This window comes from Pelobates fuscus, chromosome 12, assembly GCF_036172605.1.
Source record: "Pelobates fuscus isolate aPelFus1 chromosome 12, aPelFus1.pri, whole genome shotgun sequence".
Lineage (NCBI taxonomy): Eukaryota > Metazoa > Chordata > Amphibia > Anura > Pelobatidae > Pelobates > Pelobates fuscus.
The window spans coordinates 108,711,781-108,731,505 of NC_086328.1; the positions used below are offsets into that span (position 1 = coordinate 108,711,781).

Below are 19,725 nucleotides of genomic sequence, written 5' to 3' on the forward strand. Positions count from 1 at the left end.
GTATGTTATGTTTGCTGTGCTTAAAGAAATCTTTTCTTTCTATATATTCGTTATTCAGTAGCAGTGGAGAAATGTACCAGAAACCAAACAAAAAAGTGCACTGTGTCTTTAAGACATTAAAAAAAAAAAAAACTTAGATTTAAAATGTGATTTGCATAAGAACATAAAACAATTGGTGCAGTAATATACTTTTTACCCAAAGTGCACTGTGCTAAAACACACTAAAATGTGTAATATTGTGCAAAAAATATAATAAAAATCCACACAAAATAGTGATATAAACAGCTTTTGCGAATTGAGTCACTGAGGAGTATTTCACTTTGCTTGTCCCAAGGTTCCAATATAATATCTAAAAAAAATAAGAGATGATTCTGATACTGTACATGGTGAGTAATAATGTTATGTCACTCTGATGATACAGTCATTGTATATTACATGGGGTGTAATAATGTTATGTTACTGATGATATAGTGTGTATTATATAGGGCATAATAATGTTATGTCACTCTGATGATACAGTATTACATGGGGTATAATAATGTTGTGTACCTCTGATGATGCAGTCAGTGTATATTACATAGGGTATAATAATGTTGTATCCCTCTTATGATGCAGCTTTGGATATTATAATGTATCACTCTTATGATACAGTTTGTGTATTTTACATGGGGTATAGTAATGTTGTATCACTATTATGATACAGTCAGTGTATATTACATGGGATATAGTAATGTTGTATCACTCTTATGATACAGTCAGGGTATATTACACGGGTATAATAATGTTGTATCACTATTATGATACAGTTAGTGTGTATTACATGGGGTATAATAACGCTGTATCACTCACTCTTATGATACAGTTAGTGTATATTACATGGGGTATAATAACGCTGTGTCACGGTAATGACGCAATCGGTGTGTAATACGCATGTTCAGGAAGCTCAGAGCTCACAGTGACAGCGCTGGGCGTTCTATTATTCGGGTGCTGTTTGCTGTTCGGTTCCATGCCCGGGCTCTGGTGGTTCTCTCTATCGGTTCTGGTTGTTTTTGTCGCCGTTTTGTATCAGCTTGAAAACTCACCCAGCGTGGAACTACCCAGGTACCATTAACCTCTTTCCTTCCCATACTCTAAACATTAACCCTTTCTTTCCAATACCCGCCCTTCCCATGCTCTGACCATTAACCATTTCTTTCCCTTGCTTCAGCCATTACTAGCTGCCCTTCCCAGTCACTGTGCATTACCTGCACTCATTATTAACCCCTCTCGCCTACCCAGCATTACCTGCACTCATTATTAACCCTCTCTCTAATACCCAGGATAACCTGCACCCATTATTAACCCCTCTCTCCTACCCAGCATTACCTGCACTCATTATTAACCCTCTCTCTAATACCCAGGATAACCTGCACCCATTATTAACCCCTCTCTCCTACCCAGCATTACCTGCACTCATTATTAACCCCCTCTCTAATACCCAGCATTACCTGCACTCATTATTAACCCTCTCTCCTACCCAGCATTACCTGCACTCATTATTAACCCCCTCTCTAATACCCAGCATTACCTGCACTCATTATTAACCCTCTCTCCTACCCAGCATTACCTGCACTCGTTATTAACCCTCTCTCTAATACCTAGGATAACCTGCACCCATTATTAACCCCTCTCTCCTACCCAGCATTACCTGCACTCCTTATTAACCCCCTCTCTAATACCCAGCATTACCTGCACTCATTATTAACCCCCTCTCTCCTACCCAGCATTACCTGCACTCATTATTAACCCTCTCTCCTACCCAGCATTACCTGCACTCATTATTAACCCTCTCTCTAATACCTAGGATAACCTGCACCCATTAATAACCCCTCTCTCCTACCCAGTATTACCTGCACCCAATATTAACCCCCTCTCTCCTACCCAGCATTACCTGCACTCATTATTAACCCCTCTCTCCTACCCAGCATTACCTGCACTCATTATTAACCCTCTCTCTAATACCCAGAATAACCTGCACCCAATATTAACCCCCTTTCTCCTACCCAGCATTACCTGCACTCATTATTAACCCCATCTCTAATACCCAGCATTACCTGAACCCATTATTAACCCCTCTCTCCTACCCAGCATTACCTGCACTCATTATTAACCCCCTCTCTAATACCCAGCATTACCTGCACTCATTATTAACCCCCTCTCTCCTACCCAGCATTACCTGCACTCATTATTAACCCCTCTCTCCTACCCAGCATTACCTGCACTCATTATTAACCCCTTCTCTAATACCCAGCATTACCTGCACTCATTCTTAACCCCTCTCTCCTACCCAGCATTACCTGCACCCATTATTAACCCTCTCTCTCCTACCCAGTATTACCTGCACCCATTATTAACCCCTCTCTCCTACCCAGCATTACCTGCACTCATTATTAACCCCTCTCTAATACCCAGCATTACCTGCACCCATTATTAACCCCTCTCTCCTACCCAGCATTACCTGCACTCATTATTAACCCCTCTCTCCTACCCAGCATTACCTGCACCCATTATTAACCCCTCTCTCCTACCCAGCATTACCTGCACTCATTATTAACCCTCTCTCTAATACCCAGCATTACCTGCACTCATTATTAACCCTCTCTCTCCTACCCAGCATTGCCTGCACTCATTATTAACCCCTCTCTCCTACCCAGCATTACCTGCACTCATTATTAACCCCTCTCTCCTACCCAGCATTACCTGCACTCATTATTAACCCTCTCTCTCCTACCCAGCATTGCCTGCACTCATTATTAACCCCTCTCTCCTACCCAGCATTACCTGCACTCATTATTAACCCCTCTCTCCTACCCAGCATTACCTGCACTCATTATTAACCCTCTCTCTAATACCCAGCATTACCTGCACCGATTATTAACCCCTCTTTAATACCCAGCATTACCTGCACTCATTATTAACCCCCTCTCTAGTACCCAGCATTACCTGCACTCATTATTAACCCTCTCTCCTACCCAGCATTACCTGCACCCATTAATAACCCCCTCTCTAATACCCAGGATAACCTGCACCCATTAATAACCCCCCTCTCTAATACCCAGCATTAGCTGCACCCATTATTAACCCCCTCTCTAATACCCAGCACTACCTACACCCATTATTAACCCCCTCTCTAATACCCAGCATTAGCTGTACCCATTATTAACCCCCTCTCTAATACCCAGCATTAGCTGTACCCATTTTTTTTTTTTTGTAAATCTGTTTATTGAAATATAGCAGAGGTATCAGGTCGGCTCGCAGGCCGGAAAAATATGCATTATTTCCAACGGGTAACAAGATAAACAACAAAGTATATGGTTTAGTAAAGTACAAGCAGTCATAACATGTCTTGTCGTGGTCCGAGGTTCTGGGTGCGTGGCTAGTTACATATGTTGTGGCACCTACCCCCAGAGAGGGGGTGCAGCGGATGTATCTCGTCCTAGGATGGTGTATTCGCACATATAGACACAACTATGCTTGTAATCGTGACAAGCTACAATACTTGTTGCATTCGCATCAGGCGATAAAGTTACACATATTGTGAGCAAAAAGAGAAGAGAATGTTTAGCAAGCTACAGACAAATTCAGAGAACATATGTATGTATGCGTATTCCCAACGTACTGCCACTCTTATGTCGGATACTGCTTGCGTTCGCAACCCACTCGTTGTAAGCTAGGCTAACTCAACTCATGTACAGTCACCACTTTCGGCAGTATAGATTGTCGTACCGTGTCATGTCATAGGAAGGAGGGCCAGGTGGTCAGGTAGGAAGGGTCTGCCAATTCGGGTCAGGAGGAATAGAGTGGAATAGAGTTGAGATGGGTTATGGTCTAGGGGTCCGCTGAGTCGCGTCGGGCGTATATGACAGAGCATCAGAGTTGGGACCTCTTCTGCGTCTTGGGCGTGTATCAGATGTGCTTCTATGTGTGCAGTGGCGCTTACGTATCTTTCTCTGTTGAGATTATCAGCCTATTCCTCATCCCTCCCCGACCTCAAAAACTCAATCCACAGCCTTCTCCCGTGAGTACCCACATCCTAGGGCTCGCGTCAAAAGCGGAGGCCAACCCGTCCCCCGTGACCGCCACCTGTAGCAGAGCTCGAGAGTTAGACATTAGGCTGTGCCAACCCCATGCCGTTAGGTCATGTCCATATATTAGGATCACGTCATTAAGTGTGTCATGTCAGGGGCGACTGATTCTGTCACTCATACGTTAGTGAGCACTTATCAGTCAAGGCGTCACGGTGTAGGGTTTGTCCCGTTCATAGGTCAGCCAGGGCAGTATGTATCCCTGGTCACGGAGCTAGCAATCAGGGTCCAGAGTCCTTTCTCAGATTCTAGTCCAAGAGTCACTATCTGTTGGTGTCGTTGTCTGCCATAAGTCGTACGTCGCCAACTATCCGTCCTGTATTTGGTCCTACCAGTCCCGATCCCAGACAGGCCCGACCCCTACAGACCCAGAGCATAGGGGAGAAGGAAGGGAGTTAGGGGGGGGGGGGCAGTGCTTCCTCGAGCAACCGCCTCCTGTCGATATCTAGCGATATATAAGAACCACGGGGTCCACATTTCGGTGTGCTTTGTCCCCCGGCCAGTGATGGTGGCGTGGGCTTCCTCTGCCCCCTGAATCTCTTCCACCCTGCGTATCCATTCTTGTTTAGTCGGCACCACATTCGTCTTCCAATGGGCTGGGATGTTTGCTTTGGCGGCATTAAGCAAGTAGCTGTACCCATTATTAACCCCCTCTCTAATACCCAGCATTTGCTGCACCCATTATTAACCCCCTCTCCTACCCTGCATCCATTATTAACCCCCTCTCTCCTCCTCATTATTAACCCCTTCCTTTTTACCCAGCAATAATAATTAATACTTACAGGATGGCAAATGACTTCAATACTAAAGAAGAGGACTACAAAAAGCTTAACAAGTCCTGCTTCATTCTTGGGGCCACAGGAGAGACTGGCCAAGAGCTGCTGAAGGAAATTATTAATCGCCAACTCTTCAGTAAAATTACCGTCATTGGCCGCAGGAAGCTGCCTGTGGAAGACGAGGCCTATAAGGATGTGGTAGGTATTTCCTGTTAAATTACATCTGTTATGGAGCCAGTTTATTAATATTAGGTTAAGAGGTAGAAAAGTGGATCGCAAAAAACAAACTCTTCCTAAACACTGACAAAACTGTCACAATGATCTTTGGAACGGTACCTAGATTACACAAATGACACAATTCCCACCTATCCATCAAAACAAATTCAAATAGCACACTGACCGCAGTCCACTCTTTCAAATACCTGGGTATGTTGTTAGACCCCAATCTATCTTTTGGCCTGCACATAGAAAAGCTTGCATCTAAACTTTATCCAAAACTAGGTGCCCTGTACAGAAACAAATCCTGCCTAAGCCCTACAGTAAAGGAAAAGATTGTACAGCAAATGCTGATGCCAATCATTGATTATGGGGATGTAGTATATGCACCTGCACCACAATCCCACATAAATAAACTCAACACATTGTATAACTCGTTCTGCCGATTTGCGCTACAATGTAATTACAGGACCCTCCATTGTGACATGCTAATAGAACTAAACTGGCTGTCGCTGGAATCCAGACGCACCCTTCATCTTTCCAGCCTTGTGTTTAAGAGCTTTTCTGGGAAGCTCCCGCCCTACCGGCTGTTTCCACCTCCGATCCAGTAGCAGCACTTTATTTAGTCTACCTCAATACAAAAAGAAAGCGGCCCGATCCTCCTTCTCCTACAGAGCACCACAGTTATGGACCGACCTCCCGCACACTTTCAAATCTTCCCTAAGCCTAAAGTCCTTTAAGAGATCCCTCTCTACATATCTCAAAACAGAATGCACCTGTCATGGTTGATTATATATTTCCTACCTGTTCTATGTTACATTTTGTATATATTGTATATTAATATTGTTTTTGTATTTTATTGTACCATAATGTATCAATGCAATGTTTCGTGGACCCAGGACATACTTGAAAATGAGAGAAATCTCAATGTATCTATCCTGGTAAAATATTTCCTAAATAGTTAAATACTTAAGAGATTATTACAGGTTTATGCAGCCCTGGTGATTTCTGAAGCTGATATTCAGAGTTTTCACAATGGGAAAAAACCCAAAAGAAGAAAAATAAAACTTATATAACTAAAACAACTATGTATGTACAAATAGCAAAACCCCAGACCATATAGGATGAATACATATATTATTACTTAAAGGGACACACAAAGCACCATAAACAAACTTTATATTAATTATGTAGTTGTGGGATAGATCATGCCCCTGAAGTCTCACAGCTCAATTCTCTGCCATTTTGGAGTTAAATCACTTTTGTTTCTGTTTATGCAGCCCTAGCCACACCTCCCCTGGCTGTGACTGACACAGTCTGCATGAATAGAAGGTTTTAATTTTTAATCAAATGTTAACTTCTTTTCGAAGTTTTTATCTCCTGCTCCATAAATTGAACTCCCGCACAGGAGGATCATGCAGGCCCTAGCAGGCTACTAACAGAGCAGGAGATACGAAATTCTAACAGACTGTGCAATAAAGGAAGTTTATAGATCTCTCTTTACAGGAAGTGTTTAGGAAGGCTGTGTAAGTCACATGGAGGGAGGTGTGGCTAGGGCTGTATAAAAAAGTGATTTAACTCCTAAATGGCAGAGAATTGAGCAGTGGGGCATGATCTATACACCAAAACCACTTCATTAAACTAAATGTGTTTTGCTGCTTAGAATTTCCCCGTATGGTTAAAATCTTTAGATTACGATCAGTGAAATACTCTTCCCTACAAGGTTTATATTATACTAACTGTAATACACCAGTCACCATTAGATGTAATATTTATTTTATATACATGTTTTATACAGTAGGTTCAATAAAGGTAATGTTACAAATATCAAAATACCAGGTGCCATAGGGTTAATCATATATAGAAGAGTGGAACCCACCCAGAATACGTGAAATATTGTACAAAAACAGAATAACCTGTATAGGCAGATATTCCGGTGTGTATTCTGTATAGATAAATCAAAAAGCTAACATAGCGTAAAAAATATAATAAATATTGGATATCAATATGTGTGGTATAGGTACACTCACAAACGAATGAGAAAATCAAGCCTTTCACCCACTCAGGGGTACTTTGACGAAAATGAGAGGTAGTACTTCAGTAGTAAAAAAGAGGCATATCTCCAAATAATTATGGACCTCCTGGTGTCTGGAAATCCAAAGTTCCGTGGTAAAAGTCTTGGAGCAGTAATGCAATAGTTACAATACATAAAATAAACAATATGAAATAAAAGTCCACAAGGAATGAAATCCAACGCGTTTCGTCCGTTATAAATTGCTGGACTTCTTCAGGGATTCTTGTGGGTTGTTCCTTGCGTGTATTTATACCTGGTGGAATCTCCGGTTCACCTCGATCAGCTGTTGATTTCACATGCGTTTCAGCAATGGAACGCATAAAGGCGCCAAATGTCCGGGATTCTTAGTTGGTGTTTCCGGGTATGAAGACGCATGCGCGAAGTACGCGCATGCGTATGTAAAGAGTACCGCAACCTGCGAGGGACATAAAACGAAAGGCGAAAAACCGCCTGAAAATCTAATACTAACGAGCAAAAAGTACATAATAATGTGGGTGTGATGGTAACCAAAACACACAATGTGTTTGGAGGGATGTATTTATATATATATAGGGTTAATATAGGGTTATATGGGGAGCCATAGGGTTAATAGCTATAATGTTATTAATAGGAAATCACTGGCATTAACACAGTTATTGCTGGTAATATAAAACATTGACTCCTCTAACCTTTTATACTCTCCGCTGTTAATAAACAGGTTGTGTTTCTGAACAGTGAGTGGGCCAGTCTGTTTCTGTCTCATTTCTCTCTAATTATTGTCTTTTCAGGCGCAAGAAGTGGTTGATTTTGACAAGTTAGATGACTCTGCTGCAGCTTTTCAAGGTCATGATGTGGGTTTCTGCTGCTTGGGAACCACTAAAGCAAAATCCGGGGAGGTGAGTAAATTATTTGGACTTGTTTAAAGTTCCCAGCATATATATTCAAACCCTCACTGCAATGTCACTACACTGTCCTCCAATTAAAATACGTTCTTATCCCGCACTCCTTATATACGGCTCACACAGGAAGACAGGCTTAGTTTTATTCATAAGTGAGAATTTAAAGAGAATCTCAAAGTTAAGGCCAGAGTAGCCAAAGTGAAAGAATAGCTGCCGAGTTTGACTATTTTGCCCTTAAAAAGACACAATAGGCACCCAGACCACTTCATCTCATTAAAGTGGTCTGGGTGCAATGCCCCTGTTCCATTAACTCTGCAATGTTAATTATTGCAGTTTCTGAAAAACTGCAATAATTACATTATTATTATTATTATTATTATTATTATTATTATTATTATTATTAGTATTTATATAGCACCAACTACTTCCGCAGAGCTTTACAATATTATGAAGTGGGGGGGAAATGTACAATTCCTCAGAAACAATAGGTAGATGAGGGCCCTGCTCAAACAAGCTTACAGTGTAGAACAGGGTTTCCCAAAATGTGGGTCGCACTGAACCGCGCCTCCAGGGCTGCCGGGGACCTAAGAGACAGACAGGCAGTCGGGCCCTCTGTCCGTGATCGCGGGCCCGACATCAGGAGGGGGCCCGGTGGCTTGCCCTGTATGCTGCTGGGCCCCTCCATCAGTCTGCCCGAGAGAGAGAGCCCATGACCTGTGGTCTGCAGCTCCGCCGGGTGCAGAGCTGCAGACTGTGTGATAGAGGTCTTGCGTGCACCCAGAGCTTTGCCATGTTACTCTGGGAGCTCGCGAAACTTCTATCACATCCCACAATGTATCCCCTTCTCTCCCTGCCCCTCCCCACACTGTAACCCCTTTTCTCCCGCCCCCCTCCCCACACTGTAACCCCTTCTCTCCCTGCCCCCCTCCCCACACTGTAACCCCTTCTCTCCCTGCCCCCCTCCCCACACTGTAACCCCTTCTCTCCCTGCCCCCCCAACACTGTAACCCCTTCTATCCCTGCCCCCTCCCCACACTGTAACCCCTTCTCTCCCTGCCTCCCCCTGACACTGTAACCCCTTCTCTCCTTGCCCCCTCCCCACACTGTAACCCCTTCTCTCCCTGCCCCCCTCCCCACACTGTAACCCCTTCTCTCCCTGCCCCCCTCCCCACACTGTAACCCCTTCTCTCCCTGCCCCCCTCCCCACACTGTAACCCCTTCTCTCCCTGCCCCCCTCCCCACACTGTAACCCCTTCTCTCCTTGCCCCCCTCCCCACACTGTAACCCCTTCTCTCCCTGTCCCCCTCCCCACACTGTAACCCCTTCTCTCCCGCCCCCTCCCCACACTGTAACCCCTTCTCTCCCGCCCCCTCCCCACACTGTAACCCCTTCTCTCCCGCCCCCTCCCCACACTGTAACCCCTTCTCTCCAGCCCCCCCTCCCCACACTGTAACCCCTTCTCTCCAGCCCCCCCTCCCCACACTGTAACCCCTTCTCTCCAGCCCCCCTCCCCACACTGTAACCCCTTCTCTCCTGCCCCCTCCCCACACTGTAACCACTTCTCTCCCTGACCCCCTCCCCACACTGTAACCCCTTCTCTCCCTGCCGCCCCCCAACACTGTAACCCCTTCTCTCCCTGCCGCCCCCCAACACTGTAACCCCTTCTCTCCCTGCCGCCCCCCAACACTGTAACCCCTTCTCTCCCTGCCTCCCCCAACACTGTAACCCCTTCTCTCCCTGCCTCCCCCAACACTGTAACCCCTTCTCTCCCTGCCTCCCCCAACACTGTAACCCCTTCTCTCCCTGCTTCCCCCAACACTGTAACCCCTTCTCTCCTTGCCTCCCCCAACACTGTAACCCCTTCTCTCCTTGCCCACCCTTCTCACACTGTAACCCCATCTCTCCCGCCCTCCCCCCGACACTGTAACCCCATCTCTCCTGCCCCCCTCCCCACACTGTAACCCCTACTCTCCCTGTCCCTTCTCTCCCTGCCTCCCCCCAACACTGTAACCCCTTCTCTCCCTGCTCCTCTCCACACTGTAAACCCTTCTCTCCCTGCCTCCCTCCCCACACTGTATCCATTTCTCACCATGCCCCCCATTTGGGGTACTTTTGGGACTTTATAGAAATGTGTGTTTTTTCTGGCTGGAGATAATTGAGTCAGATACTGTATTAATTCAATTATCTCCCAGGGAGAGGGGAGGGATTGTGTGCTGTGTGTGGGAGTGTTGTGCCTTGTAACCTTATTCTTTTTGGTCAGTGAATATTGTAACTCAGTTCCCTACAAGGTCCATGTAGGCGTACCCCTTGCAGGGGGATTGTCATAATTGGCCAAGTGTGGCACCATTAAAATCAGTTCCTCTTCACCCTCATCATACAGCCTCGTCTCTTGTGTGGAGAGGACAGCTATATTCACTCTGGGGATTGCTATACTCCTTATACTTCCCTGGGTTCTAACCACTAGCTCTTATAAGAGCTGTTCCTACTATACTCTCTGGAGTAGGAGAGGTTCACCCACTGGAGGTTGGACGCTCTGCATTGGGACATCCAGCGTTGGTAAAATCCCCATAGGAAAGCATTGCAACAATACTTTCCTATGGGGAGGGCCTAATGGCCTCGTTGCTGGTGAACATTAGTCCCTCTCCCTCGTCAGGTGACAACGGAGGAGGCAGAGTGCCAACCCAGCACTGAGGGATATTGGAGTTTATCAGTAAGAGAGTGCACCAACTTTGAATTCCTAGCACTATGGTATCCCTTTAAATTTTCTGCAGATTTAATCAGATTGATCCATGTGGGTTCGTGGCCATGTACGCAGTGCTTTAAACAATGTTATTTACTCATAGAATTTATCATATTTAAAATTCACAGCCTCTCCTCTGTGAATTTGACCATCTCTGGGGCATTTTCTAAACTCTGACTGCAAATTAAACCCAAATGGCAAAAGTGAGGATAAATGCCAATCTGTGACTGGAGGAGATTTTATTTTTTTTATTTTTTTTTAAATTCGCTATTTTAACCCAAATTCAATTCAGATGTAATTTGCTTCAACGTGGGATTTAGTAAATAATCCTGTCTAAATATGTCTATAACACTAGAATCCTGCCCACCCTGACAATCTGTGCATCTACTGAGAATCTGCCCCGTTTGCCCAAAGAGCTTGATAATCTGTTAGATTACAATTATGTATGTAGCGCCGGCATATTCTGCAGCGCTGAACGTTAGCTAGAACAAGACATACAACTCTTACAAAACACTCTTGACATATGGAACAGTAGGTGGAGAGGGACATGCCTAAACAAGCTCACACGCTAAAAATCTGTGACCTGAATAGAGAATCTCTCTACACCATTTAACAATTATTTTTCACAAAGAAATGATTCAATCACTAATCATTGAATTCGGGTTAATTCACACCATATTGTAAATATTTACACACACAAGCCTGAAATTTGCTGTAATTTCACTTTAAAGGGACACTATAGGCACCCATCTTATTGACGTGGTCTGGGTGCAGTGTTCCAGGCCCCTTAAGACTGTAAAGATAATTCCCTTTGAGGGTTAACTCCGCCTGTCCTTTTGGTCGCCTAACTGACGCTGGACGTCCTCACGCTATGCACGAGGACATCCAGCGTCACCCGAAACCCCATAGGAAAACATTAAGTGTCCCTCGAAGGCTGGCGTCGGTGGGGGAAGAGCGAAGGGGGAGCCTGAACCAGTGCCGAGGAACATCAGCGCTGGAATCAGGTAAGTGACAGAAGGGGGTTTTAACCAGGGGTGGGCACTATAGGGAGCTATAGTGCCAGGGAAACAACTTTGTTACTATACTTACCCTTTAAAAATTCCTACAAAAAAAAATAAAAAAAATAATTCACTTTTTGCTATTTCATTTTCAGTTCACTATAATTTGGTATTTATAGCAAGTTAAATCTGAAGAACATTAGCCGTGAATTGTTCGAAATTTACTCTGTGGGATTATGCTCGTGCACCCCAGGAACCCGCCTCGTAACGCAGAGACCCGTGCAATATTGAGTTTATTTATTATATCAGAGTGAAATGAAGGTGTATTTCAATTCTTAGGCCAAAGTAGCCAACATGAGAAATTTGTGCAGGTCAGCAATGCTTCCAGTTCTGGTTTTATTGGCCTTCAATTTAAAATTTGCTTTGAATTTACGACAACTCTTAGTTTGCACATTTCAGCTATCAATTTGCTTCTAATGATACAAGGGATGATCAGACCTAGCGCATATATCATCTTTCTCTAATTTTTAACTTGCATTCTAAAAACATTGTAATTTACTCAAATTCGCCCTCATTTACCTACCGTCTGAGAACACAGTTTGCTAAGTTTCTGGTGGAAAAATGTTGCACGTTTTCACACAAGGAGCTATTGTTCTGTCTGTGGCTTTAAGTACTCTCTCATTGAAATCAAGTTAGGCTGTAATTATTATTAAATGGATATAAAGGAGGATTACTTTCTCCAGCCGGCCAGCTCAGCCTCTCCGCGGATTTGAGAAACTCTTTTGGGATTAGCTGACTGATGATTTTCTAATGCAACAATATTTCAACTTTGGCCGGGGATTTGCAAAGGGAAAGGGCGTGGAATCTCGTCATGCAGTGCCCATTGAGCGAGGATGATGGGTTAAGTGTGGGACGCTTGGGCTTGCCGAGGCCGCTTGTTCTTCAAGGAGAATTTGTCAGTTGTAAGCAGCGCTGTTGAAAAGAGGGACGCTGGCATGCGATGGCTGGGGATAGCATTGAAATGAGTCGGCTTGCCTAAGCAGATTGAAAGAAATCTCATGGTATTTGTGTCAGTTAAATTTCCAGCAGACAATTGGAGATGGCAGCACTCGATTAAGTGATGTATAGTGCAGAATTAAAGCCAACACAAATTAGGGGCTCACTTTAATCAAATTACTTTTTAAATGGCTTGGGGTGTGTAGGAATGCAGCGTGGGTACAAGTTCTTTCCATTGGCTGACGGTGGGAGCGCTTCCTGATGGAGGAGTTTACCAAACAAATGGCAAATACTGTTCTTCTTATAATAACCTCTTACTGCAATCCGTGTTCGGAATTCAGAACTGAGTGTGTTTTTTTTTTTTTTAGAGCTTTTGTAATTTTTATAAAAGTGTTTGTTTGCAAATATGTTGTCTTTGAGTGATTTCACAATCTGGCTTTTTTATTCATTAAAACCATACCTGCGGTGAGTGTACACTGCAGACTGAGATCAAATAATCTTGTAGGATAGATTGATAACTGCTCTGGATTTATTGTTTTAGTGAACTGAAATCCACATGGTAGAAATAAGGCTAACATAACCAAGTGGTAACACTATAATTTATCGGTTATGTAATGTAGAGTACCGGTAGATCTGTTTTAATGAATTAAAACTTTGTATTAATCCTTGAGGCAGAAAACGTTTTCAGTCCATTAACCAACTAACTGTTTTTTGTCTTATACACATGAGTACCTTTCTGTAGGAAGTATAATCATTTATAGAACATTCGAAATTTTTATATATATATATATATATATATATATATATATATATATATATAAATTTTTTTTTTTATTATAATTTTTTTTTTTTTTAATTAAATTCTTTATTTTTCTTTGTGCATTTGATTACATAACAGAGTAGCCTGTAGCGCCACAACAGCGGTTACAGGCGTTTCATTGGTGTACATTGTTATGGCAAGAATATACCGCACATTTTTATTTTTTGGGGGATAAAACAGGCTAGGAACATTTTTACATTTTAAACATATTAAGTACAAGCTAGTTTTGCTCGTCTATTGTGTTAGGTCACGGTGGGGTCATCCAGCTGAAGACAATAAACGTGCTATGATTCTACCATATATAGACGTGATTAGAGTCGATTAAACATTGCTAAAGACATCTGTCAGTGCCACGTCAGCTTGAATAAGCAGTTTCACGGTTAGACATAAGCATGGCATTGAGATAGTGGCAGGATTTTGTGTGATGTGTGGGCAATATAAACAGGCTTATTTGGTCCTGATTCTGTCTGGATGCTAGTTACATGCTTTATGAGCAGTCATATGCTTAATGAGTGGGTAGGGGTTAACTCTTTGTGGTGGACCTATAGTATACATACATATATATAGCACTCATGATAATAATTGCGAGTTAGACCATGGAAAGGTACCCCCAGACCCCACATAGAGTCCTTTCAAATCCCACTATCTGCAGGACGCAGTCCCATCATTCAGAAGGTTTTCATGCCCACAGCCATATTATTATTTTTTTTAATGACATTTTTCTGTTTTTTCCAGGCTGGCTTTATTCGTGTGGATCATGATTATGTTCTTAAGTCGGCACAGTTGGCAAAAGCAGGTGGATGCAAACACTTCAATTTGGAGTCCTCTAAAGGGGCTGACAAGGGGAGCAGCTTCCTGTATCTGAAAGTCAAGGTGAGACGCTGATAGGTTGAAAGATTTTTACCTTTTTTTATTTTTATTTTTTCTCCAATATATTATGAAACTATTTTACATGACTGCAGTATCCAGTCATTGCACATTTATTTAACATTCCCCATCATTCATAAGAGTGGATTTACAATACACCCCCGTTGCTTAACGGGGTGTTGGGTTTTTAAAGGTGCGCAGTGCCAGTGCGAGAAATTATCCCTGTGGACCAATGTAAACCGAATTCCATTTTGTATACTTTAAGGGGGAGGTTGAAGCGGAGGTCGGAGAGCTGGACTTTGAACGCTACACAATCTTCAGACCAGCGTAAGTCTGCTTGGCATTCCATTTACCTGTACATTATTATTATTTTGTTTTTTTAAATTCTTTATTTTGTTCGTGCAGAGATAAAACATACAATTTGCACTGCCACAATAGCTGGTGCAGTTCGATTGGCATTCACGCATGTTCACATGGCATCAGAGACATTGCACTTTTTTTTTTTTTTTTAAAGCGAAAAAACAAACCGGTTTACTTCGTATACTTCCTAACCACCTAGAAGGAACAGTCGCTTTGCCCACCAATTGATAGCGTGGTTTAGAAAAAGGTAGGGGTTAAGGTCATGCTAAAACATCGCTTTATCGAATTGAGTCGAGGACGAATGGCTTTGTGCCTGGCTTCCTCGTGTTAGTGCCTAGTGCGTTGAAACAAGAAAAATAATACAGAACAAGTTTGATAGACAACCAAGAGTTGGTGCAAAGGTAATACGGTACAATTTCTCACAGTGCCTCAACAACACTTGTCAGCGTTCTGAGTGACATATTAAAACAGTGTTAAGGCATGATTTACAATGCACATTTTTATAGTTTTAGTAAAAGACGATGAACAAAATAGTGTTGATAGTCAGTGTGAAGGTTAGTGTGGTCATTACGTTCGTCAACTGACTGTGTTATTAACCCCTTAAGGACACATGACATGTGTGACATGTCATGATTCCCTTTTATTCCAGAAGTTTGGTCCTTAAGGGGTTAAAGAGGGATATGTCGCTTAATAGCCGCTTTGTGTGGCTGGGAGAGGTACGCAGTGTCTCTATGTCTTACAGCTATGTGTGTTGATTGGGGTGCCAAAGCCGTTGTGTTGTTGTGGTGGGTCGGTGGTAGTAATTATGTATGACTACGGCTGGTGCAGCGTGTGTAGTTCAGAGTGTAGTCAGGCATTCTGTGCTCTGTGTCTAAGTGTGGTCGAGTTGTACATGAGACATATAAGGGATATACACCCTGAGTCCTACACATGGGGAAAAATAGGGTAAACAATACTGTACAAAAATTAGGCAAAAGGCAAATGAAAGTGATCAAATGGCAAACAAATGTCATACACAAGGCAAACCATAGTACATGTGAGGTCTCACTGCTGCGACCTTTGTGTAAGGATCCATAGGAGATATCTTGTTGAGTCACCTTTTCAGCCTATTCCCGCTGTCGGAAAGAGGCTGTGTCCCTCTGGCTGGTCGTGGGGAGCAGCCACCGCTCCAAGGTGAGTTAGGGCGTCTTTCAGACTGTGTGGACTAGGGTGAGTAAAATGTGCTGGCTTGAGTACAGTCCCTATCGATGATAGATGGCTTTGCGGGGCGTCCAAGCATCTCAGAGATGTCTGCTGGGGTGACTTTCCCTCAGCGTCCAAAGATGATATAGTCCCTGGGGTGCTGTGCGTATTAGGAGGTGACCGCAGCGTAGGATTCAGGGGTCGAGCCTCTTGGGATAAACGGGTTGATTTTTGCCGGGTCCCAGGTCTGCGCTGGGGTGGTCGGGTGAAGGAGTCTTTCCTGAGTGAGTGAGGTCTGTGGAATGCCCAGAGTTGTTTGGGGCTTGGCCTTCCGTGTTATGGCTGGGGCTGTCAGGTAGTTGTCCTCTGCGTCTCCAGAGAGATCATCCGAGAAATCAGAACAGCCACCGTGGAGGGCCGCCATGTTAGGCTCCATCGTGCCTCGTGCTTGCCTCCTCCTTTCGCCGATCGTCCGCCCAGAGGTAGGCTTGTCTGGACCCGTTTTTTTTTTTTTTCTTCCCCATTGTGTTTTGCTTAAGAGGGCTCTCCGCCGTTGTTTGGGGGTCAGTGAATGTTATTTTGTTTTAATTTAATCGGCTTTTCCGACGTTTGGCGCTCGGAGCTCTAGGTTCTTGCGACTGCTTTCCTCGGCAGTTCGGCCACGCCTCTACCTGTACATTATTATATACAGATCTCATTGTTCTCTTTACTGAACAGTCACTACTACGATCTAACACTCCAATGGAATTGTTTTTTTTTTTTTACTTTTAGTAGATACACCCCCAATGAAAATATGCACAAGTATTGAATTATACTTTTTTTTTTTTTCAGGCAATATGTAAAAACCGCTTGCAGATCTCTTGCCTGCAGCCTTTGTAAGCCCTTAACTACTAGCAGCCCTGGGGAAAAAAAATCTATACCAGTCCCATGCAGACAGCCACACACACACACACACACAGGCAGACAGCCACACACACACACACACAGGCAGACAGCCACACACACACACACACAGGCAGACAGCCACACACACACACACACACACAGGCAGACAGCCACACACACACACAGGCAGACAGCCACACACACACACAGGCAGACAGCCACACACACACACACACAGGCAGACAGCCACACACACACACACACACAGGCAGACAGCCACACACACACACACACACACACAGGCAGACAGCCACACACACACACACACACAGGCAGACAGCCACACACACACCCACACACACAGGCAGACAGTCACACACCCACACACACAGGCAGACAGTCACACACCCACACACACAGGCAGACAGTCACACACACACACACACACAGGCAGACAGTCACACACACACACACACACAGGCAGACAGCCACACACACAGCCACAGGCAGACAGCCACACACACAGCCACAGGCAGACAGCCACACACACACACACACACACAGGCAGACAGCCACACACACACACAGGCAGACAGCCACACACACACACACACACACACACAGGCAGACAGCCACACACACACACACACACACACACAGGCAGACAGCCACATACACACACACACACACACACACACACAGGCAGACAGCCACACACACACACACACACAGGCAGACAGCCACACACACACACAGGCAGACAGCCACACACACACACACACACACAGCCACAGGCAGACAGCCACACACACACACACACAGCCACAGGCAGACAGCCACACACACACACACACAGCCACAGGCAGACAGCCACACACACACACACACACACACACAGGCAGACAGCCACACACACAGGCAGACAGCCACACACACAGGCAGACAGCCACACACACAGGCAGACAGCCACACACACACACAGCCACACACACACACACACACACAGGCAGACAGCCACACACACACACAGGCAGACAGCCACACACACACACACACAGGCAGACAGCCACACACACACACACACAGGCAGACAGCCACACACACACACACACACAGGCAGACAGACACACACACACACACACACACAGGCAGACAGACACACACACACAGGCAGACAGCCACACGCAGGCAGACAGACACACACACACACACACACACAGGCAGACAGACACACACACACAGGCAGACAGCCACACACACACACACACACACACACAGGCAGACAGCCACACACACACACACACACACACACACAGGCAGACAGCCACACACACACACACACACACACACAGGCAGACAGCCACACACACACACACGCACACACAGGCAGACAGCCACACACACAGGCAGACAGCCACACACACACACACACACACACACACACACACAGGCAGACAGCCACACACACACTCACACACACACACACAGGCAGACAGCCACACACACACTCACACACAGGCAGACAGCCACACACACACTCACACACAGGCAGACAGCCCCACACACACACACACACACAGGCAGACAGCCACACACACACACACACACACACACACACACACACAGGCAGACAGCCACACACACACACACACACACACACACAGGCAGACAGCCACACACACACACACACACACACACACACAGGCAGACAGCCACACACACACACACACACACACACACACAGGCAGACAGACACACACACACACACAGGCAGACAGACACACACACACACAGGCAGACAGACACACACACACACAGGCAGACAGCCACACACACACACACACAGGCAGACAGCCACACACACACACACACACACACAGCCACACACACACACACACACACACACACACACACACACACACACACACACAGGCAGACAGCCACACACACACACACACACACACACAGGCAGACAGACACACACACACACACAGGCAGACAGACACACACACACACACACACAGGCAGACGACAGCCACACACACACACACACACACACAGGCAGACGACAGCCACACACACACACACACACACAGGCAGACAGCCACACACACACACACACACACAGGCAGACGACACACACACACACACACACACACACACAGGCAGACGACAGCCACACACACACACACACACACACAGGCAGACGACAGCCACACACACACACACACACACACACACACAGGCAGACGACAGCCACACACACACACACACAGGCAGACAGCCACACACACACACACACACACACACAGGCAGACAGCCACACACACACACACAGGCAGACAGCCACACACACACACACACAGGCAGACAGCCACACACACACAGGCAGACAGCCACACACACACACACACAGGCAGACAGCCACACACACACACACACACACAGGCAGACAGCCACACACACACACACACAGGCAGACAGCCACACACACACACAGGCACACAGGCAGACAGCCACACACACACACACACACACACAGGCAGACAGCCACACACACACACAGGCAGACAGCCACACACACACACAGGCAGACAGCCACACACACACACACACACACACAGGCAGACAGCCACACACACACACACACACACGCAGACAGCCACACACACACACACACACACACACACACACACACACACACAGGCAGACAGCCACACACACACACACACACAGGCAGACAGCCCCACACACACACACACACACACACAGGCAGACAGCCACACACACACACACACACAGGCAGACA

General features: G+C 45.4%; 1 protein-coding gene across 1 annotated transcript in view; it reads left to right on the forward strand.

Moving 5' to 3' along the window:
• Positions 1 to 937: 937 nt before the first annotated feature.
• Positions 938 to 19,725, forward strand: part of HTATIP2 (HIV-1 Tat interactive protein 2) — a 34,287-nt gene continuing 15,499 nt past the window's right edge. Inside the window, exons 1-5 of the mRNA XM_063437263.1 lie at positions 938 to 1,101; positions 4,909 to 5,098; positions 7,958 to 8,065; positions 14,358 to 14,495; positions 14,755 to 14,816. Coding sequence (XP_063293333.1) covers positions 1,007 to 1,101; positions 4,909 to 5,098; positions 7,958 to 8,065; positions 14,358 to 14,495; positions 14,755 to 14,816 — 593 coding nt within the window. The 5' untranslated portion in view covers positions 938 to 1,006. The remainder of the gene's footprint in view (positions 1,102 to 4,908; positions 5,099 to 7,957; positions 8,066 to 14,357; positions 14,496 to 14,754; positions 14,817 to 19,725) is intronic.